The sequence below is a fragment of the Amborella trichopoda genome, chromosome 13, assembly GCF_054954075.1.
Source record: "Amborella trichopoda isolate Santa Cruz 75 chromosome 13, AtrichopodaSantaCruz75HAP2 v2.0, whole genome shotgun sequence".
NCBI lineage: Eukaryota > Viridiplantae > Streptophyta > Magnoliopsida > Amborellales > Amborellaceae > Amborella > Amborella trichopoda.
This window is the reverse complement of record NC_142348.1, coordinates 11,555,267-11,578,160: the sequence shown is the minus strand read 5'-3', so window position 1 is coordinate 11,578,160 and position 22,894 is coordinate 11,555,267. Positions and strand designations below refer to the sequence as shown.

At 39.4% G+C, this 22,894-nt stretch overlaps 1 protein-coding gene across 9 annotated transcripts; it reads left to right on the top strand.

Annotated features, from left to right (window-relative positions):
- The first annotated feature begins 1,264 nt into the window (after window positions 1-1,264).
- EMB1865 (CRS1 / YhbY (CRM) domain-containing protein) lies at window positions 1,265-22,693 on the top strand. Of its 9 annotated transcripts, none has more exons than XR_016047707.1 (13): window positions 1,344-2,479; window positions 10,167-10,659; window positions 10,828-10,958; window positions 11,303-11,647; window positions 19,030-19,186; window positions 19,346-19,638; window positions 19,773-19,832; window positions 20,106-20,156; window positions 20,593-20,652; window positions 20,795-20,854; window positions 21,660-21,874; window positions 22,249-22,317; window positions 22,482-22,693. XR_016047707.1 is itself a non-coding variant. In XM_006842234.4 (11 exons), the coding sequence occupies exons 1-11, from the start codon at window positions 1,691-1,693 to the stop codon at window positions 21,699-21,701; spliced, it is 2,481 nt and encodes an 826-aa protein (XP_006842297.1). In that variant the 5' UTR covers window positions 1,339-1,690; the 3' UTR covers window positions 21,702-22,433. The 9 variants fall into 9 exon arrangements, 4 of the variants coding, with proteins under 4 accessions (XP_088712127.1, XP_088712126.1, XP_006842297.1 ...); XR_016047706.1 differs by having other exon boundaries at window positions 20,593-20,655; XR_966600.3 differs by lacking the exon at window positions 22,482-22,693 and having other exon boundaries at window positions 22,249-22,433.
- Window positions 22,694-22,894: the final 201 nt, after the last annotated feature.

Sequence of the window (22,894 nt, the reverse complement as noted above, 5' to 3'; positions counted from 1 at the left end):
TTGAATTATCCAAAGTAGTGTCCCTCACCCCAACACAATCATAGTTCTCCATCACATTAACGTCAATCAATTTCTCTCCCACTCCAAAATGAACAAAATTCTTCGTCTCCGCTACAACAAAATGATCGAAGTTCTCTATATTACCAATGTTCGCCACCACACCCCCATCAACCAAGTTCACGAAGGCCCTCGCTCCCATAACATTTTCAGCCATCAAATCAATATCGTCTTCATAATGAGTCGCAGCCAGAAGGGGTAAATCTAAAAATGGAGCATCAACACCACCCACTAACATCTCGTTATTCACAGCCATCGCCACCTCCCCTCAATAAAGACATAACTTTGGCCAGGAAGAATCACTTCTAGAGGATGAGCGAAATCAACTACTTCTTCCGGCCAACTGTTTGAAATATCATTAAAACAAACAATGACCGAGTCTACGTTTAGATGATTCACCTTAATGTCATCTTTGGTCACCACTAACGGCAGTCCCTACTCTTCACTAGGCACCTTAAGATCTACTGAATTCTGACTTCCATGTGCTATCTTTCCAAAGAACTGATACTTCTCCGGCCCAAAACTGATTAAGAAACTGTCAAAGACAATTTTTATCAATAGAAAGTAATAGCCTTACAATTGCACGAAGCTCTAGATCAGCCACCATTAGAGCCATAATAGGTGAATCATGACTACCACTACTCCTCAAAGAAGACATAACTCCACTATAAAAATTAGGATCTTTTAGTAACTTTTTTGTCTAGGGGCATTTTAGATTATTAATCAGGGCAAAGTAAAAATTCTTGATAGAAAGAGAAGTATTTATTAAATATAGTGTAGGGTGGCATCATCCACATGAGGTGTAACATCATTGAGATGGAGCAATGATTGTTTCTTAATCACTAGTAAAATGTCATTAGTTTCTTAGATAAATATATATCCTACACCTCTTAACGATAGAAAATGATGCTACTAAAAAAATCTTACATTACAAAATAAGGGGCAATGAGTATCTAAAAATGTTGAGTACATTAAAGAAATACTCGTATGTATGATTACCCTGATATAATCCATTGATATAAATAAATAAAAGCAACAAATGGCCCTAAGACTTTCATAGATATTTTGTTCAATTTATTTTTTGTAAATTATTTTTTTAATATTCTTATTATGTGCGACTTGATAAGAAAAGTGGACGACCCAAATTTCATGTGAATTGAATTTTTTTTAAAAGATTAAAATTAAAATACGATATGCAAGAATGACTATCATATCAATCCAAATTCAATCAGCCTACGGAAGGACATGATCTTTTTCCTATATATATATATAATATGCATGTATGTATACATATATTGGGGCTGACTTGAGCTCGGACCCAACCTGATTCCGACTTGAATCTAGAGTTTTAGACCTGGAACCAACCTATCTTGTCCAAATCTTGAATCCAGACCTAGATAGCCCTTGCCACCCCGATCGCAATTTAATTACTTGCCACCGCAAAGGGAACAAACTATCCATCCTTCTCATCAGCTGCCTGGCTTATCCGTTGCTGATACACTCACCGTTTTCTCCTGGAAAACTGTTGTTACAGAGAGCCATCATCTGCTGCACTTCTCTCTCTATAGTATTCTCTCTAAGTACAGCAAAATCCTTAGCAAACCAATGCTGTAAAGAAACCCCTAACTCACAGATGGCTCTCTCTCCTCTGAGATTCACAGACATTCCCTTCCCTTTCTCCCTCTACACCCGCACTCCCCCAATAAGAAGAACCCTTTCTACCTTCTCCATCTTCAGTGCTTCATCAACCACCCGAAACCCTAAAAATCCTCCAATTCAGAGCAGAACCAGTTCCAATCCTAATCCTAAGCCTTTTCCGAAGAACCCACCTTCTTCATGGCTCAACAAATGGACCCAAAGCGATCCAAGCTCTAACCCTAATTCTCGAACAAGTAGCGAAGAAGACAGGGTTCAGTACTTTGACGGAGATAAAGGACGGAGTGCTATCCATCGAATAGTGGATCGCCTTAGAAATCTAGGCTTAAGCGACGGAGATGGAGATGATGACTCAAAGGATTTGCCTTGGGGCTCCAGAGAAAAAGGGAATTTGGATGATAAGGATTTAGGGTTTCTTCTTCAGAAGACATGGGAAAGGCCTGACCAAGTTGTTAATGGGGATAGAATTTCAGATGCTCTTTTGCCATGGGAGAGGAGTGAGGAGGGAGAATATGAGACCAAGAAAGAGAAGAGTAGGCGAATAAAGGCACCCACTTTAGCTGAATTGACTATTGAGGATTCAGAGCTTAGGAGGTTGAGGAAGCTTGGTATTACTCTTAGAGAGAGAATCAATGTTCCAAAAGCTGGAGTTACACAGGCTGTTTTGGAGAAGATACACATGGCTTGGAGGAAGTCTGAGCTTGTGAGGCTGAAGTTTCATGAGACACTTGTTCATGATATGAAGACAGCTCATGAGATTGTGGAGGTTTGTGAATTTGATATCAAAATTTTTAATTAGTTTCTGAAAGTCTTGACGTGGGTTATTGAATGGAATGCTAGTTCATTTGATCTGTGTTTAACCTCAAATTTTATATTGGCTCCTAAATGCAATCCTGTTTCTTTGCATTTGGTTTGATAATTTCTCTAATATTTGTGAATGATGCTGACAATGTTCTTAGTGGGTTCTTAAATTTATTCTCATGTATCTGAATTGGTTTATATAACTCTCACTAGCTTGTAAAGGTTTGTGAATATAATCATGAAATTTTTAATGCTGTTCTTAAATTTAACGTTCAGTTTTTGTATTAGGGTTGAGAAATCCTACATGTTTACGAGTCTAATCTCAAAATTTTCTCACTTGTTTATATATTGAATTTTAAGTCTTTTTTATCAGGTTCTATTATTTGGTTAGTTGGTAATTGGGGATTCATGTTTTTTTTTTTTTCACTCCTATTAAATGATGCTGAAGGGAAGTTCTATAGGACAACGTTGACACCAGCTTTGCTTTATGGGATGGAATGTTGGGCGGTGAAGAAACAACATACCCATAGGATGAGTGTAGCTGAGATGAGAATGTTACAATGGATAAGTGGCAAGACACGAAAGGATAGAATTCAAAATGAATACATTCGAGGGAAACTTAGGGATGGTTCCAAAAGGTGACAAATAAGGGAAAGTAGACTTAGGTGGACTGACGATGTTCAATGCAGACCCAATACAACACCTGTTAGGAGGTGTGATTTGGTTCAAGTGGAAGGCTTTAGAAAGGCAAGGCAAAGGCTCAAAAAGACATGGATAAAAGTAATGAGAAAAGACATGGGGATTTATGGTCTTAATGAGGGTATGACCCTTGATAGAGACAATGGAGGATTCGTGTAGATGACCCCCAATAGTTGGGATAAAGTTATGATGATGATGATGATTGTTTTTTTGCACTCCAGTACCATTTATATAAGGGTGTGGTTTGCATAAGGTTGCAACCTTAAACAATCCAATTAAGGCGCACCTCCAAATTTTATCATATGATGTAATTTTGGGTTTAAAAATTTCATAGAATTGCCTAAAAATCGATTTCCAACTCTATTTATAAAATTTTAAACTCCAAAAATAGTTCAAATCAAGTATATCTATAAACATATGAAAATCTTGAAAATGGACGGTTTAGATAATGTGTTGTAAGTGCACTAGTTTTTGGACTCAAAATGTTTTTCTTTTTCATAGTTATACATTACAGTGTCGAGATGATCAATTAGAGGGCTTTTCAACATTAAAACAACATTTTTTTGTGATAAATGTTAACTTTTGTATCGCTATAAAAAGAGGGAGTACAAGTTTTGGTTAATCCGAGAGTACCCACTAGACAGGACTCTCGGTAAAAAAGAATAGGTCCCCTTACAAAGTTTACAGTGAGTACACAAAACTAGGATTATAAAAGTTTACAAAGTTTACAGTGAGTACACAAAAATTGACCCCTTACAAAGTTTACAGAGAGTTTACAAAAGTGGGCTAAGAAAGTTGCCCGTACACAGTAAGTTGTTCTTGTAAGTTTATCCTCAATGGTCCAGAGCAGCAAGGGACCGGGTCTAGTCTTCGTCATGGGCGCTAGCCCCATCCTTCGCCAGGAGGTCGGCGAGCTTGTTTGACGTCCTCGAGGTGTGCATCCAGGAGACGGCCATATCCCTGCAGGTGTGAACAATCTCATCATAAATCGGTGCCAGATACCAAGGGGGTGTAGACCTCCCGGTTGCCCAAGTAATGATGTTTAAAGCATTACCCTCCACTAGTAGGTGTTGCCTCCAAGATCGATCGAAGCTTTGCAAGCCCTTGAGAAGGGCCATTGATTCGGCATACTAGGAATCTTGAAGGCCAAGATATTTGGAGTAGGTGAAGATGATATTACGTTGGTGATCTCTAAAGACACCACCTGCTCCTGTGTGGCTGGGGTTCCCCAAGGAGCACCCATCGAAGTTTAGCTTTATAGCTCCGTCAAGAGGTGGCTTTCAGATGGTTGATCTTTTCTCCTTCCTTGGTTGGTGGACAAGAATATTCTTCCATTGACTAAGGAAGGAGTTTGTAGGGATACCATTGAAGAGGTGTTGGTTTGACGCCCAGAAGGTTACCGAGGACATAACCTTGTGAAAGAGGGTTGGGACCAGGCTGATTTGTCCTTCGAAAACTCTGGCGTTTCTTTCTGTCCAGATTACCCAAATGGTTGTTGCCATCGCTGCCTTCCATAGGATTTTACCGGCCTTCGGCCATTGAGAGGCCAAATCGACAACTATTAGGTCTCTAACCGTCAGTGGTGTTACCCAGTGGACACCAAACAGTTGTAGTAAAAGGCTCCAGAGGTCGTGGGCAGGGTTACAATAGATGAAAAGGTGAGGATTGGATTCCTCCTCACACAAACACATGATGCATCTGTTGGGGATTGGGATCCCTTTCTTTTGTAAGTAGTCGATTGTAAGTACCTTTTGGGAACCCGCTATCCAAATGAAAGTTTGCACCTTGGGAGGTGCTATACTATTCCAAATTTGGGCAAGAACCGATGGGGGATTAAGTGGGAAATTGGGAAGTTGAATGAGTTTCTTGTAGAAGGAGGCCACAGAAGAGGCCCCTGATGGAGTGAGGGACTGTACCAGTTGTTCCCGTCCTTGTGTTGGGAGGAAAGAATGGTGCAATATTGCTGACAGGGAGATAAAGTGGTTTGTTTCCTCCTCAGAGAGGTTTCTTCTGAAAGAGGGGTTCCACTTTCTTCGACCTCCCTCCAGCACCGTTTCGTCCTCTATTGTGGCATCTCTGTTCGCTGCGATAGAGTAAAGGGATGAATAGAGGTCCCTCAGTGGTGCGTGTCCTAGCCAGAGGTCTGACCAGAAGCGCACTCTTGTTCCTTCTCTTGGGTGAAACCTGATGTGTTTTTTGAATAATGTGAGAGAGGAGGTGAAAGATTTCTATGCTCTTGACGCATTGGTCCAAGGTGTCCTCTTTAGCACCCAAGCGTTTTGAGGAATCTTGTATTTACTCTGTAGTACTTGAGCCCAGAGAGAGTCTGTTTGAGTGGCCAGACGCCACCACCATTTCCCTAGGAGGGCCAAGTTGAGTTTCCTTAAGAGCTTGATTCCCAACCCCCCCTGATTTTTGGGTAGGCAAACTTTATCCCAGGAAATTAAATAGACTTTGGTTTTCTCGGTCTAACCTGACCGGAGAAAGTTCCTCATGAGTTGATCGAGTCGATTAGCCATTGAAGTAGGTATTTGAAAAAGAGACATAAGGTACACAGGTGCATTGGCCAAGGTTGCTTTGATTAGAGTGGTTCTTCTTGCTTGAGAGAGGTATCTCCCTTTCCACCATGTCAAGCGTCTATCAACCTTGTCAATCACATGGGACCAATGTCTCTTTTTAGGTTTGCCCAGCCCGAGGGATAGACCCAGATAAGTTGTTGGGAAGTCCTCAACTTTACACTCCCAATTTGGAATGAGCTCTCTGATTTGGGCATTGGTAATAGCTATACCCATCATTTTTTATTTTTTCCATATTGCCCTTGAATCCTGTGGCCAATTGAAAACATTTCAGAAAGAGTCTCAAGTTATCCACTTCTTGGGGAGATAGATGCATCAAGGAATACCAAAGTGTCGTTTGCGTATTGCAGATGAGACACTATAGGCCCATGGTGGGAGGTTTTGAAATCTATGAGGAGACCAGCCTGGTAAACATGAGACAAGGACCGGCTAAAGACTTCAACTGATATGGCGAAGAGGAAAGGGGAGAGGGGGTCCCCTTGGCGTAATGCCCTCGAGGGGGGGAAGAATCCTCTTGGGGTGCCGTTGATGAGTATCAAAAAATGTGGATGAGAGTAACAACCTCTCATCCACATTCTCCAACGATCCCTGAAACCCATTCTTGCCATATTCTTATCCAGAACGGACCAATCGACGTGGTCATACGCTTTCTCCCAGTCGATCTTGAAGATGAGGCCGGCCTTTTTTTGCCAAATGCCTGGAGTGGATACACTCGTGGGCAATTAGCGCACCGTCCAGGATCTGCTTATCTTTAATGAAGGCCATCTGTGAAGATGAGATAGTACAAGGGAGGATTTGTTGTAGTCTTGATGCCAGCACCTTCGCCAAGATTTTATAGGAGGAGTTGAGCAAATGGGCAGGACGAAAGTCCTTAAGTTCCTTGGCCCCTTTTATCTTAGGGACCAAGGCTATGAAGGTAGCATTAATGGCTTTGTGGAGTATTCCCTGGTGGAAAAATTCAATGAAGAAACTCATGAAGTCAGGGCAGAAAGTTTCCTAGAAGATTTTGAAGGGGGCAATGGGAAACCGATCAGGGCCTCGAGCTTTCTTTTTTGCAGGTCGTCTAAATCTTTCACGACTTCCTCTTCTAAGAAGGGATGCTCCAACCATTGAGCTTGTTCTTCCGACAAGGTATGAAAGTCGAGGTCAGCCACGGTAGGTCTAGGGCCTCGCGGAGCAGCATAAAGGTTCTGGAAGAAAGAAAGAATAACTGACTCGATTTCTCCTGGCTGAACCAGATAACCATTTTTGGATTTGAAGAAATGCGTATTATGGTCCCCTGCTTTGAGCCAATTGACTCTAGATCTCTGGAACCAGTAGAGCTCCTCTTTTTTGAGGGTGGAAAAGTAATCGAGTTTGGTTTGGGTTCTTAGGTCTGCTTCAGAGGTTGTCAGAGGATGAGACTCCTCAAGGCGGTCAATTTCTTGGATGGACAAGAGAAGAGAGGACTTAACTTGGGAGTAGTTTCTTGGGATGCACTGACTCCAAGTTTTAAGGGAAGCTTTAAGGAGTTGAATTTTAGATTGGAGTTTGGAACCTGCTCTTCTTGCTACCTAGTTAGAGAATGAGTTCCACCAAGTGGGAATCAATGATGGAAGGGATTTTTCTTCTAATCAGGCCAGTTCAAATCTGAAGGGTTTAGGACCTCTATTCAGGGCTTGGGTGCACAGAAGCATGGGGCAATGATCAGAAGTGGGTTTAGGCTAGGCCATGGCGTGGGATCCTTGAAAACGTTCCCCCAATTCAGGGCTAGCAGGAACCTGTCGAGTTTTGAGAGAGTAGGTTGGGGAGAGTGGTTGGACCAAGTGAAATGCTTTCCATGAAGACGAATGTCTAGGAGATTGTTCTTGAAGATGAAGTCCGAGAATTCCGTCATTCCATGGGAGATGTGGGAGCTGGAGTTCGTCTCATGAGACCAACAGGTTATGTTGAAATCCCCATGCAAGCACTTGACTCGGTGAGGAAGGGAAGCTACAAAATCCAGTTCAGTCCAGAGACGAGATTGCAGGGATGAAGCGCAGGGACCATAAATGGGCAAGAATTTTCATTCTAAGCCATTTGAGATGCAAGAGAGGAGGATAGTAACCGAAAAATCCCCAATATGTGAGGATTGAAGGAGGTGTTTTGTGGGGTCCCAAATCACCCAGATTCCCCTTGAGGCCCCAACCGCAGGTAGGACAGCCCACTGGCAAGGCCTCCTACCCCATACTTGGTGAATGAGGTGGAGAGAGGGCTCGGGGTAGTTTGGTTTCAGTGAGGGCAAGGATAGTGGGACGGTGTTTCAAGGCCAGGTCCTTGACAGCTTCCCTTTTGGAAGGGTGTCCCAGGCCTCTAATGTTCCATGAGAGGATCTTCATGGAGGTAGAGAAGGAGGATAGACAGAGGCTAATCTAACAGACCGTCTCAAAGGTGGGGAGGAGGTAGAAATGGGGGAGTCTACAGTGGAGGGGCCACCATATGAGATAGATGAGAAAAGGTTAAGGAGCTCCCTTTTTCCCTTAAAGCTCACCTCTTGTCCACTCTGAGCATTTGTGAGGAAGAACCGGTGGGCGGGACTTTCAGGGCCATCATGCTGAAAGACCATAATGCGGAACAATTCCTTCATTCCATCCTGGTCATGGTCGTGCTCGTCCTCGTCGACCCCCTCATCATTGTCACTCGTTGAGGGGGGAGAGACGGGCATGCCAAGGTTGTCCTGCGAATCTGGGGCCCTCTCCGGAGGAAGGCGGGAGGAGAAAAGGAGGGGTCGAGGTCAGAGGGAAGCGAAAGAAACGACTTAGAGGGGGAGGAAGGGAGGGGATGAGAGGAGAGGTAGAGCAGGAGAGAGCCAGGGAAGGGTCAAGCTGCAACAACATGGGAGGAGAAAGAACAGGAGGATGGGGAGGTGTCAGGAAGGGCAAAGGAGGCGAGTCCAGATCCCCAGGGGGAGGGAGAGGGGGTGTAGAAACAACGAGAGGGGTGGGGAGAAGGGGGGGATAGGGGTAAGAAGGGTAGGGAAAGGTTAGGTATGTGAAGAAGTGGGAGTTAGAAACAGAGTGGTGGGACAGGCAGAGGGAATCGAAGAAAGGTGGGAGGAGTGAATCCTGCTAACCCGGATCAGAGTGGGGAGAGAGGACGAAAAGGGTGCCAACGAGGAGGGAATGAAAGCAGGAGCAGGGGGAAAGGGTCCGAGGCATGCGAGGCCTCAAAGCCGGAGAGAAAAGGGGGGCGGTCCATCGACGGGGAACGGGTAGAGGACAGGGCACGGTCGAGGGGAAAGGAGGAAAGGGGCACTGGAGCTACATGAGCGCAAAATGAAGAAGGAAGGTGGCGGGGGGGGGGGGGAGGCAAGATAGAAAAGGAGGGAAGGGAAGGTGAAGAGGCCACCTCAGATGGAGGAGAGAGAATAGAAGGTGCAACAGGTGGCGAGAATGGGGAGGTAGGTGAGAGGGGGCAGGAGCTAGGGAAGCGTGCTGGCGGCTGAGGGCTGCATGTCTGAAGATGTGGCACTTGAGAGAAGAAAGGGGGCAGAGGGAGTTAAGGTTGCAATCATTTGAGGTACAACCTTAATTGTACATTTTAAGGTTGCAATCATATATAAACTTTTTTCTTTATATAAAAGCATGAGTAGGAGCTTGAGTTTGAAATATAATGGCAGTTTGTATTTTTCTTGTATACCACCCGTTTTAAGTTGTATATGTGGTGCAACTGGACATGTACAGTTCATTTTGATAAATATGTAAGTTAATTATCAGAAAAAATAGAGGAAGGGTGTCTCGTATTATCTATTAATTTGTATCCTGTCATGAATTCCCTCATAGCATGATTTTTCTGGCTGTTCAACTTGTGCAACTGCCAATTTTTTTTTTCCTTTTTCAGATTTAAATCATTTTGCCATCCAGTTTTACGTAAACTTTTCCATGAGAAGCTTGAACTTATAACTATAATTATATATTGAGCTTGTTATTGATAATTATGTGAAATGTAAAAAGGGGAGTCAGCTTTGCAGAAGCTTATGTGAATTCAAGTGAAAACAAAAGCAATTGTGTTGAATAAGGCATAAAAGTAAAGAATTTGGTCACCGTGTTATCTTTTTAAATGTCTACGTCCTTGTTTTGTTTACACTTTATATCATTTGATGTATTCAGTTCTGAAATTTGAGGAATTTGTTATTACAATTGATGGTCATTGGACTCATTTACATGCACAAAAAGAGCCTTCTGCTCAATGTATTTTTTCTCATTGTTTTAGGAACTTCAAAGCTGCTGTCTCTAAGTGGGTGCATATTTGTTGTGGTGTTAATATCAAGATTTCATGTTCATCTTGTTTAATTTAGTACACTCAACTACTCATCATATATGAAGCATCCTGGTTCTCTAATGTCCATTTCATGCTCAGCGTCGAACAGGAGGACTGGTTATATGGATGTCAGGAAGTGTCATGGTTGTTTATAGGGGAAGTACCTACGGGCAGCAGCCTTCTTCAAGGCCTAATACTTCTGAGGAAGAAGTCATAGCTACCAACCTGGTACATGAAGGGGATACATTATTTGTACCAGATGTTGCTCATTCCGAGAAAATTCCTGAGTCAGCCAGGAAAAACTCTATAATAACAGCTGAAAAACCATCCCTGTTTAGTGTTGACGAGGTTCCAACTTTGACAGAAGAAGAGAAAGAATACAACAGTATACTAGATGGTTTAGGTCCTCGCTTTGTGGAGTGGTGGGGTACTGGGTTTCTTCCTGTTGATGCTGATTTACTACCTCAGAAAGTTCCTGGTTATAAACCACCATTTAGACTTTTACCAATTGGAATGAGATCAAGGCTAACCAATGCAGAGATGACCAATCTGAGGAAGTTCGCAAGGAAACTCCCTTCTCATTTTGCTCTTGGTATTTTTCCTTTCAATTAAGCTTGTTCGCAATTCATATAAAGTCCCCTCTATCAAATAAAAATCAATATGAAGGCTTGGCTGGTTTAGGTTTTTGTTGATTTGTATTTCTTCCTTCTATTTGGTAACAATTTTTGCATCTAATTACCTTGGTTGCTCTTTGGTGAAGGGAGAAATAGGAATCATCAAGGTATGGCTGCTGCTATAATTAAGCTTTGGGAAAGAAGCTTGATAGTGAAGATAGCTGTGAAGAGAGGAATTCAAAATACAAACAACAAATTAATGGCTGAGGAACTGAAGGTGTGCATGCCTCTTTATTTTCATTAAAATTTAACTATCAGGATGTGGAGAATGTAGACCATAATCCAACTGGAAACACCATTGTTCATTTGGTCATCACTGTCCTTTCTTTTGATCGACTGTCATGGAGATAGAGTGGGAACTATCATTTATGTCATCCCCTGTTCTGGGGGGTTGCACTCTCTTTCTCTAGCATCATCATCATTTTAGTGGATGTTGATGATGAAATACATTATGGCGTTCCCATAGTAAATTGGCCCTCAGTCTAAAAAATCCCCATCAACTCGAAATTATTACAACTTACTCATGTTGATGACAAATCTTGATATTTTCTTATCATGCAGAAGCTAACGGGAGGTATCTTATTGCTCCGTAACAAATACTACATTGTCATATATCGGGGAAAAGATTTTCTTCCACCGAGTGTCGCTTCTGCCTTAGCAGAGAGACAAGCATTGACAAAAAATATCCAAGATGAAGAAGAGAGGGCAAGAAAAGGAGCCATTGGAGCAGCTGAGGCTGAATTAGAGAAACAGGAGGTACTTGCAGGTACCTTAGCTGAATTTAAGGAGGCTCAGGCAAGGTGGGGAAGAGAAATTGCCGCTGAAGAACAAGAGAAGATGAAAGAAGAGATTTCTAAGGCTAAGCATGCCGGATTGGTCCGGAGGATCGAGCATAAGTTTGCTGTGGTAAGTTGGTTTCTGTGTGTGCGTGTTTGTTCGTGAAGCTGGGTGTGCTCAAATTAGCTAATTCAAATTCCAAGTACCTTCTGTCTATTTTACTGTTGCATTTTTTGCTACCCTTTCTGGATGCCGGTAGTCAATATCCAAGGTCACATCACACCTACACACGCATTTAGTTTTATAGTTTTGCTCTCTACATTTAGAGATTAGTCTGGATTTTAAGTAATTGGCGAAAATGGCTGAAAATACGAATGTTGGATAGTTTTGCTTCTAGCAAAGTGATTGTCTATGTAGGTTATTAACTCGACTGGTTATCCAGGTTTGTCCTCATCGTCTTGATGCATCCTCAATTAATGGCAAATCAAATGTGATTAATCATCAATCTTTTGGTTTTTTAATCTGAAACAAATGGAGTTTCTGAACTTATTCTAATTGATGGATGATCCCTTTGGACAGCATTTCGGTGTTTGAGTTAAAATATGCATCAGCAACAAAGGAAAAAATAAGAAAGAAGATGTGAAAGAAGTTCTAGAGACAGAGGAAGGGGTTCTGATAGAGAGAGAGTCTCATTTAGAGAAGAAAGAGAGAGAGGCGGTTAGGGTGGGTCATACTATCCACACACCCCTCTTATTTATTGTATATATTGTTGAATTTTTACTAATGTAGAACGATGCACGTAAGTAAGAGAAAAAACATGTAAGTCTTTTGGAGCTTATATATTATTCACAACAATTCTCTCTCTCAAGCTCGTGTAAAACTATTAATCTTTTTGAGTTTTCCATATGGCCTTAGTTGGAAGTTTCCTAGTTGTCTTTTGTTTGCACATATGGAAGGCATTTATCTCTGGTAGCAACTCTTTCCCGAGTGAAATGTCGGTCGACCTCTATGTGCTTGGTTCTATAATGCTAGATCAGCTTGCGAGCTATACTAATGTCTGCGTTGCTATCACAATACAAGGATAACTTGATAAGAATAGCAAGCTCTTGTAATAAATTTTTTAGCCAAAGTAATTTACATGCAATATGGGCCATGGATCGGCACTCCTCTTCTGCACTTGACCGGGCAACAACTGAATGTTTTTAACACCTTCAACTCCCAAGGGTACCCCTAACTAGAGTAGAATAGCTTGATGTAGATTTCCGGTTCATGATAGAACAAGTCGATCTTTCTTTTTATCATCATGAGATTGCCCTCCATTGTCCTTCTGAGCTCTAGAATTAGGGAAAAGAAAGTAGAAAGAGGAATGGAAGACCTCTCTTCCACACTTACTTCCCCTAAGAGAGGTAGGAAAGAAAAAAGTGGACTTAAAAAAAAAGTTAAATCCATCGAGAAAAATTTCTTTCTTTCTTGGGATTGGATCATAACATTTTTATGCCTTTTATGAAGACATACAACCAAGAGAAATACATTGTACAGATTTGAGATCCAACTTTGTGAACATGAGCGAAGCAAACACAGTCGAAGACTTTAGGGGGAATAATCTATAGTGTGAATTATATGGATGAAGAAGTTTTCAGGGATGTTTGTATTCTAAAACATGTGACGTCATTTGGTTGGTAAGATGTAGAGAGCACAATTTCAAACCAGAATTTCTTAGGTATATCATACTCAAAGAGAAGAGCATGACCAACCTCTAAGAGATGTTTATTCTTTCTTTCAACCACAACATTTGTGGTGTGTATGAGCAAGAGTTTGACGGTCTATTCAATATTCGTCTAAATAGGATAACAACTCTGTTGCAATACTCTCCTCCTTGATCGGATTTGAGTACCTTATTTTAGTATAAAACTGAGCGTGGATCATCTTATGAAAGACCTTGATGATATTAGGAATTTTATCTTTGGTCTTCATAAGGTAGAACCAGGTAGACTGAGAGCAATGATCCACAAAAGCAACAAAATATCGATTGCCAAAAGTTGATGTAATAGGAGGGGGACACAAACATCAAAATAGTCTATACTCTATAGCAAAAGTAGCAATGCTTTTAGTATTATAGGTAAAAAGGAATTTCTACAATGTTTTGACAGTTCTTGGTACTCATAGTGAAACTCTAACACAGTCGAAATAAACAACTTAGGAAACATAATTTTTAATGATTGAAAAGAATAATGATGAAGTCGGCGGTGCCATTGCCAAATCTGATCTTTATTAACACTGGTGCTGGATTGAAGGGCTTGAGGAGCAGTTGTATCCGAGTCTGGAATGTGGAGACCACTGCTTAATGACTACTGCCAATTGTTGACCTTGTACATAGGTCTTGAAAAACATAGTGGGAAGGAGAGAAGGTAACAATTCAATCTAGACTCTCCATAATGCTACTAGCAGACATTAAGTTTGTTGCAAGGCTGGAAACATGAAGAATTGATAATAATGACATTTGAAGAGAAATATTTGTAGTTCCTTTTCTAGCGATAGAAGAAAAGGATCCATCAACAATCCTAACTGTCTCTCTACTAGAGAAAAGGGAATATAAGAAACAAGGAAGACATACCGGTCATGTTATTTGAGGTTCTTGAATCAATAATCCAAGATTGTTGAAATGGTTGACCGGTCATGTTCTTTGAGGGTCCTGAATCAATAATCCAAGATTGTCCAAATGGATGAAGAAAGACATGATGAGTAGAAGCCTGAATACCTGAGTGTGCAAAAGATGAAATAAAAGTAGTGGATGGGCCATCTAACTGGTCAACATCCGATGAAGGCTGTCAGTCTCCTTGTTGAGAACTGATATCATCTCCTTTAGAGCAAAAATTGGAGGCTGGGTTGCATTAGGTAATGGCTGATCCACAATTACCTTAATTTCTCAACCTTGGTGGAGATTCCGCTTCAGAATCCCGATTTGTGGATTCCTTTAAGGAATCTTCATGGAACCCATTTCCATGAAGTTACGAATGTCAATTCCATATTTATTGAATCATGATTCAATTTTTTTGGAATCCATATTCTACAATACCAAATACCGCATTCATAGGTGCACGAAACCACTATTTGATAAGTCTGAAATCTCGCTTCCACATTGATAGAATGGCGATCCCCCTTTTTTTTGTTGGAATCCAGATTGCACAACGTCAAATACTGTAGGTTACTAGTTCTCGAACTTGGCGTCTACTTGTTAAAGATAAGTGGGAGAAAGATTTGGAATTCGATTCAGAATACAACATAGAGCATCATAAAGACACAAACAAAGTGTCATTTTCAAATATACATGTCAAATCAAAATCTCATTTTCAAGTATACACGAGATAATATTTGTATGTTATTGTAAACACAATCATGAATTCCCTAGTGGACTAGTGCAACATTCTCTTATTTCAAATTTATTATTGTTTAATATACGATCAACGTTTAACAACTCTGTGTCTGCTAACTATACTTAACATCATTCCTAATTTTTGAGAACCCAAAGTAAATATCTTGTATTTAAATTTCATTATTAACAAATCAGGTATTTTTGCTTTCTTAATTCAATCCATAGCCTTAGTAAACCTCAAATCTAGTTTTGAGGTCACTTGACCTTGATTCTAATGCCTATAGCGAACCGTAACTAAGGCCACTCAATACACTGTTTCACTACTTGGGGAACCCTTGTCATGGTCTTTAGCACCGTTGAGGATCTCGTTTCCAATACTAGGAAACCATGGCTAGGCTTACTGAATACGTCAATTTCAATACTAATGTATTCTAGCTTAAGTTTACTCTAGAACCTCGAACCTTTTGGCCAATGAAACTCGTTTCTTGTTGATTTTTGTTGCGTTTCTAAATTGTTGGGTGTGGGTCTCATAAAGAGGAGAATCTCTATTCCAATTGGGTTGGAACTATAGTTGTTGGAAACAACTGTGATTCCGAATCGTTTCGGGAATCAGAATCGGGTGTAATAGATGTTTCCTAAACTTGGAATCGTTGTCTGCACGATTCAGAACTATGAATCGTGATTCACACTATATTGGAATCGTGATCCAATAAAATAGGAATTGTGATCCAATAAAATAGGAATCGTGATCCAATAAAATAGGATTCGTGTCTCCTATTTGTAAGAATCAATGTCCCTTCATGTTGGAATCGAGTTTCATACCTATATGGAATCGCAATTGACCCCACATTGTGTTGTGGATTCTGGAATCGCGATCTGATGAGATTGGAATAGTGATTCTTAAAAATATAAAATCGTAATCCTTAAAATTCTGGAATAGTTGTCCCTATCAACTTGGAATCGAGATTCTCACCATTCAGGAATCGAGATTCGCCTCATACTGGAATTACGCAACAATCTCCTCCTGTATATGAGAGAAATATTCAGAAAATATTTAAATTTGATCAACTATTACAAGATTGAATTTTGTTATGTATATATTTAGTCCAATTACCAATATCAACCTTTATGACATCTTTGTCAACAATGCCATACAATGGACTCGGTCTACTCGCCTACAAGGCTTGGAGCTGGTCTAAGGTATACAACTAGTGAGAACAAATGCGAACTCCCTCTATCTCCTTTCCTTGAATTATAAAATAAGTAGATGACATAAAAATTATTCTTTGTTAGATGTAGTTTTGACTTTTGAAAATTGAGTTATTCAATTTTAAGTCAATTTCTGATATTTAATGATTAATTTAACCCAAAACACCATAGGGCACTTCACTCATATTCTTATCCTCTTATTCTACTTGAAGAAAAGCAGTGATGGCATATCTTGGTACTCATCATATATTAAACAATATTACATTAGTACCCACATCATTTACCAAAAATTATTAAATTTGAAGTAACAAATTTTTTTAGTAATATTTATACTTGGTAAGAGTTGTTAAAAAGTAATAAGGAATTTGAATACAAGGATAGAAATTAGAAAACATGAAAATAAAAAATTTCACATATTTCCATATTTAAAACTTCGATTTTAATGCCGTGTTTGCAACGACTTTAGATTCGCAATTCCTAGAAATCTAGAATCAACGTTGCATAAGTAGAATTGCATTGTTGTGTAGCTAAGAATCACGATGTCTGCGATGTAGAATCTTGATTCCATACAACATAAATTCACAATTCCTAAAAATTTGGAATCAACGTTTTACACAAGCAGATTCACATTGTTGTGTAGCTAAGAATCACAAAGTCTGTGATATGGAATCTTGATTCTAGGCTTCTAGGAACTGAGATTCATAAACTAAATTGAATTCCTTTATTTCAAAATCGAGTTTCGTCATGGGAAACGCAGAATTGAGTTTCCGAAACGGAATCTCTACCCTAGTGGGCGATTCGGGTAACTATAGTTGGAACAAGGTTCCAGAAAGTTATGAGTCTCGATTCCAAATGGATTGGTGTGCAATTCCAAAGATGTAGGTGTTCTTGATTCCACTTGGGTTTGAATATAATTCCTATACAGTAAGAGCTCGATTCTTGGAGTTCTCATTGTATGGACAATGCTTTCAACAATAGGAATCTTCTAGCAGCTAGCAATTCTGAGCGTCAGATTCCTATAGCTATTATGAATCTCAGGCATTTCCAACAACTATGGGCTAGGTAGTACCAAAAACTCTTTAACCCCTAGATGAAGCATTGTGAAGCATTAAATGACCTGGATGGTTGAATTTAGTTGGCCGACAATCTAGATCCCAACACGTTTCTTTAATATGAGAAGTTCTACTACAATGATCACATTTCACCTTACTTTTATTTCCTTGATTAGGATCCCCTTTTTCAAATTTTCAAGGTCCAACCCCTTTATTGTTCTTAGGAGGTAATGAGGCTGAACAAGGGTAGAACAATCAATTACTTGATCAGGCAACATGACACTTTCTCTATGCTCCTCACTTTGGACAAAGGAATACACTTGGTTGAGTGATGGAAGAGCATCCCTACTAAGTGTTTGAACCCTAGCTAACTCAAACTCAGTGTTCAATCTCGCCAAGAACTTGAAAGTACAATTTTGTTCCCATATTTTTCCTCATCTTCTTACAAGCGGGTTTAAACATCTGATTGAGGTCCAACTCCTCCCTCATGCTACAATTCAAGGAGAAATGTGCTAGACCTTTCCCCTTATCGAAGAAGGGAATTTCCTGTCTTGGTACACTTGAGCCACTTTTTTGGCTTTGATGGTAAGTTTGGTAATACTGCGTATTCCCAAATCCCTCTTGCAATCCAAAGGAACAAGAAATCCCTACTAATCACTTGTCTTGGTACACTTGAGCCACTTTTTTTGCTTTGATAGTAAGTTTGGTAATACTGAGTATTCCCAAATCTCTCTTGCAATCCAAAGGAACAAGAAATCCCTACTAATCGACGGTTGCATAGAGTGTAACAACCAAGATATTAAAGTTAGATTTTCAGTTTCCCACCTATCATGTGAAGGATCTGTTTCTTCGGGTCCAATAATCTTACCGTAATGATTACCTAATTTTCCCCTTCTGCAAATGGAGATTTTAGCATGATGTGACCACTCTAAATAATTTGTCCCATCGGGTTTGAAAATCATAATACACAGTCCAGGGTTATCTCCATTGATACCCATATAAGGGTACTCTTGGAGTACTATAGATGGTAGAGAGTGGTCTGAATCACTAATACTGTAGATGTCTACCACAACACAGCTCGTACACACCAAGAAAACACGTTGATCAACATAAACAGCCACTCACATTCACTTCTCATTGGGATTCAAGACCATCCATAGAAGAGACTGTATACAATTGAAAATACATAATTAGTAAATCACTTCAAGACCATCCATACATAATTCTAGAGAGATAAATTAAATAAGATACCTCTAGAGAAATAAAGCATTCATAAAAATACAATTGAAAATACATAATTAGTTCAATAAATTAATTTTTAGAAAATGTGAAAAATAAGAAATAGGTAGGCAAGACCCCTTATCTTTACAGGTGCAAGTGGCATTGGAGATTATAAAAATACAATTTTTTTTTTCATTAGATCTATTTTATTGCATTTTAAACTTCATTTTGACCTCAAAATCAATGTAATGTTCAAACAAATACTTAGACATAGACCGGTTCTCAGTATTTATGTATTTCTAATAAAATATTGAAAATCAATAATGCAATACCCCTATTTTTTTTGGAAAAACATAATTTACCGATCAGATTGCCGATCAGATTTACCGATCAGATTGCCGATCCACTAATCCGGACTGATGTTAAGGATAGGCAATCTAGGTCACTGATCCATTTCTTTAAACATTGATATTGACACAATGGTGTTTGATCTCTTGCTTTGAACTTGATGTTTGATGTTGAATGCTTTAAGAGACATTGTTGCGGGTTTATTGTGCCTTTCTAAGTTAGATTCATATCTGTTAGAAAATGTTTCTCTTTTAACTTGATAGAGCTGTGAGGACAACTAAAAAAACTTCGTGTAATTTCTTGAACAGGCCCAAGCGAAAAAGCTAAGGGCAGAGAAGCAATTATCGAAGATAGAAGCATCAATGGTGCCAGTTGGACCTTCAGATGACCAAGAAACAGTAACAGATGAGGAGCGGTATATGTTTCGTCGCGTTGGTTTGAGAATGAAGGCATATTTACCACTAGGTACTCCTTTACCTTAAAATCTTGTGCTTTGTCTAATTTTGCTAGTACAAGGCTTGCCTGAACTTAAAAAACAATTTTCTTTAAAAAAAAGGTTGATAGGAATTTGAAGAAAGATTCCATAGGAAAATCTTGTCGCTTTTACTGATTGGAAATTTTCAGGCATTCGAGGTGTTTTTGATGGTGTGATTGAGAATATGCATTTGCACTGGAAGCACCGAGAGCTAGTGAAGCTAATTTCTAAGCAAAAGACCCTTGCATTTGTCGAAGAAACAGCAAGGTTACTGGAATATGAGAGTGGTGGTATTTTAATAGCTATAGAAAGAGTCCCAAAAGGCTATGCCCTCATATATTATCGTGGGAAGAATTATCAAAGGCCTGTTACTATAAGGCCAAGAAACCTTCTAACAAAGGCGAAAGCATTAAAACGTTCAGTTGAAATGCAACGGCATGAGGTTTGGCTTTATCCCTTGTCATTGTTTACTAGAGATATTATCACATCTATTGAATTATTTTCTTTGACTATTTTGTTTATGTAGTGCTTCTTGGTTTCATTGATATGCTTTATATTATAAATACATGACAACAGGCACTTAGTCAACACATTCTAGAGCTGGAGAGAACCATAGAGCATATGAAGTTAGAACTTGTAAGTGGCAGCTTTCCCTGGTTCTGTGAAAGTCATAACTTGCTATCCTATTGGCAATTCAAAGGGCAACCTTATTGAATTTTATGCTTAGTTTACTGTTTACAATGATGCATATTTTTTCTCTGTTCTTTTGATAAATTGCTTGGATCTTTTAGGTATCTTTCTAGTAATGGGACGAATGCTGCTTATTGACTTTGACGTGTGGTCCTCTAAGCAGCTGAGATAGTCGTTAGCAGATCTCTCATTTTCCAGTTGCTTTTTTGTTTTTCGCAGCATAATCCTGAAATTAATGAGGGAAGTAGCTGGGAATCAGAGGAGAATGAGGTTCGTCTTAGCAGTTCTAAAAAATAGACACACGTGCACACACACACACACTCAGTCTTCTCGATTGAATTTAGTTATTACCCTTCGAAAAGTTATAACCCTTCGAAAACTTAAGTTCTTGCTCAGTATTACTTAATCAAAGTCAATTTTTCCTTCCTTCCCCACTGAAGACCTCTCCCTTTTATATGCATTGTCCTTTCTCATTCTAGTCTATGCATCATACAAGTTCAGTACTAATATTTGTATGTTTCTCTTTGTTTGTGTGTGTGTTTTTCTTTTTTTGTTTCTTTTTTCAGGGCGGGGGGTTGGGGGAGATTTTTTTCTTTTTCTCATTTTTTTGGGAGGGAGGAGTGGGATGGAGGGAAGAGAGAGAGAGATGGTTGCTATTTGTTCATCATATACTGATGTTCTTTTCTCTTTCTATTTGTATTTGAAGGGGAATAATGAATATGATGATGAGGATGGAAGCCGTTGGGAGTCCGATGGGGAGATTGAGGTTGCTCATATTTCATATCCAACATGAATCTATTATTGAGGAAAAATAAATAGATATCTATGTATATATGTAGGGAGGGAGGGAAGATGCTATTTGTTAGAATTCTTCTCATTTTCCCATCTGTTGCTATTTGTATTTGCAGGGGCACTCTCAACATGTTAATGAGGGTGGTGATAGTTGGGATTCTGAGGGGGAGCTTCAGGTTAGTTCCACATCACACTTAACAGAAATCTCTCTCTCTATCTCTCGTCCTATATATATATATATATATATATATATATAAATATATATACCTCTGTGTGTGCATGTGCACACGTTCGCGCTCGCATGTTTGCCCATTCCACACGAGAAGTAGAGAGGGTGGGGGGGAAGGTAAGGGGAGGAAGAGTGTCTGTGGGGTGATAGATAGGTTTATGGATGGATGGAGATAGAAGGATGGATATAAGGACTTGTTACAATGCTCATTTACATGGTGAAACTTCGTAACTCTCCTGAACATTTTTGACAATTGATTTTCCTTGTTCTAGCAGCTCAAAAAAAAAAACTTTTTTCCCTCTAGTCAAATTTATTGTGAGGGAGAGCTAGTTTTAGTCATGTATCAGTTTTCATGGACAAAATTTCACTATAAAGTAGGGGACGTTCAAGTGACATAAACTATGAGAAAACCCCCAATGCTTCATCGTGGTTGAATGTCAACACTTGTATTAATGTGAAATTTTTGTCATTGCCCCTGATAAATTATTGCTACACCTTCTAAAAGATGATTTGTGATAAAGGAGGGCACTGGGATTTAACATCCATAATTGTAGCATTTGGTTGCTAAGCATTTCTTAGTTTGTGCATACTGGCAAGCACAGTGCAAATATTGCAGAAGGGAGTCCTTCAACAATTGATTGAATCTTATTGTGTCATGGGTTACAATCTCCATATCTTGTGCATCCTAGGAAAAACTATTGTAAGAGAAAACAACATATCCTTTACCAATCATTTGACTTTTCATTTTGCAGAAAGAAGGTGAAGACTCTGATTTGGATTCTGATGACGCCTAGGATGAGAACTTGGATTGTTGGGATTATAGATGGCCCATGTTCTTTAGATAGAGAACCAACACAAGGCATGAGAGAGCATGAGAAGTAACAAACAAATTAAAGGCCGAAGAGACAGGTGATGGAGGCTAAACATTGGCATGTTTCAAACAAGAAAACCTGTTAACAATTTTGAGGTACTTTTTCCTTTGCAATTCTATGGATAAATGCGGTATTTCCAAAACAAACCTTATTCTTGGATAACAGCTTTGAACCGAAGCAGCAAGATTTAAGTTCACTGCAAAAAGTACGATTGGTTCTGAAAAAGTGCTGTCTGCAATTTAGAACATTATGAAACTGCCCTGAAACTTTTATGAAAATCATAAATCGTCTTCTGTTGCCCAATTTTTGAAAAATAGAAGATCCTCTCCTTGAATGGGTTCTTCTTTCATTGCTATGATAATATTAATGTACAGTAACATAACCTTGTACCATGTCCATTTTATTGCCCGAAGAAGAATCTTCAGCCTTAAGGATGGTTTTGTTCAGTAATTATCTGATCGGTTCACAGGCAAGGATTATGTATGTACATCCATTTGTTGCTTTGAGCTTCATGGTTGAAAGACAACGTGAATGTAAGGTATTAGATGCCTTTTTCCTTGAATTATGATTTTTTTCCAGATTATTGATGTATTGTTTAAACACATTTTAATGAGGTTGGACATGAAAATAAATAAAAGATCCTATTATGGGCCAGTTTTTGGTGGTTTTTCTCCTTCTTGACTAGCAAAGCATCTTTGGCAGATCCAAGATGACACTAAGTGCTTTCCAATGCACGTTGAATCTTCTAATTTGACACCTTGTTGTAGAGATATAGCCCCCAAAGATCATATCTATTGAAGTGGCAAAACAAGACTCGTTTTGTGAGTACTAATTAGATTCTGCTGAACGCATCACTGACTTTTAGAAGCTGTAACTGAATGTGATCTGTCTTTCTCTAATAGAGACAATATCTCTAGATCCTCATTTCTTGAGGCATATTTGTATCTTTCTTTCCTTACCCCTATGATCTTTGTCTTAAACCGATGTCAAGCTATAATCGGGGTATTTTATTTTTATTAGTTTCCTGAAGTAAGAAATAAATATTTCTAAAGTTTGCCAGGGAGGCTTCAAGAAAGGCTAAATTTCTGACCTATAACTCTTTTCACATATTCTTT

What these genes read in the sequence shown, in the direction of transcription:
- EMB1865 (XM_088855999.1), top strand. Translation starts at nt 1,691, where the DNA reads ATGGCTCTCTCTCCTCTGAGATTCACAGACATTCCCTTCCCTTTCTCC. An exon ending in TAATGGCTGAGGAACTGAAG is followed by an intron (nt 10,959 to 11,302) that starts GTGTGCATGCCT and finishes CTTATCATGCAG; the next exon opens with AAGCTAACGGGAGGTATCTT. An exon ending in AGCATATGAAGTTAGAACTT is followed by an intron (nt 19,833 to 20,105) that starts GTAAGTGGCAGC and finishes TGTTTTTCGCAG; the next exon opens with CATAATCCTGAAATTAATGA.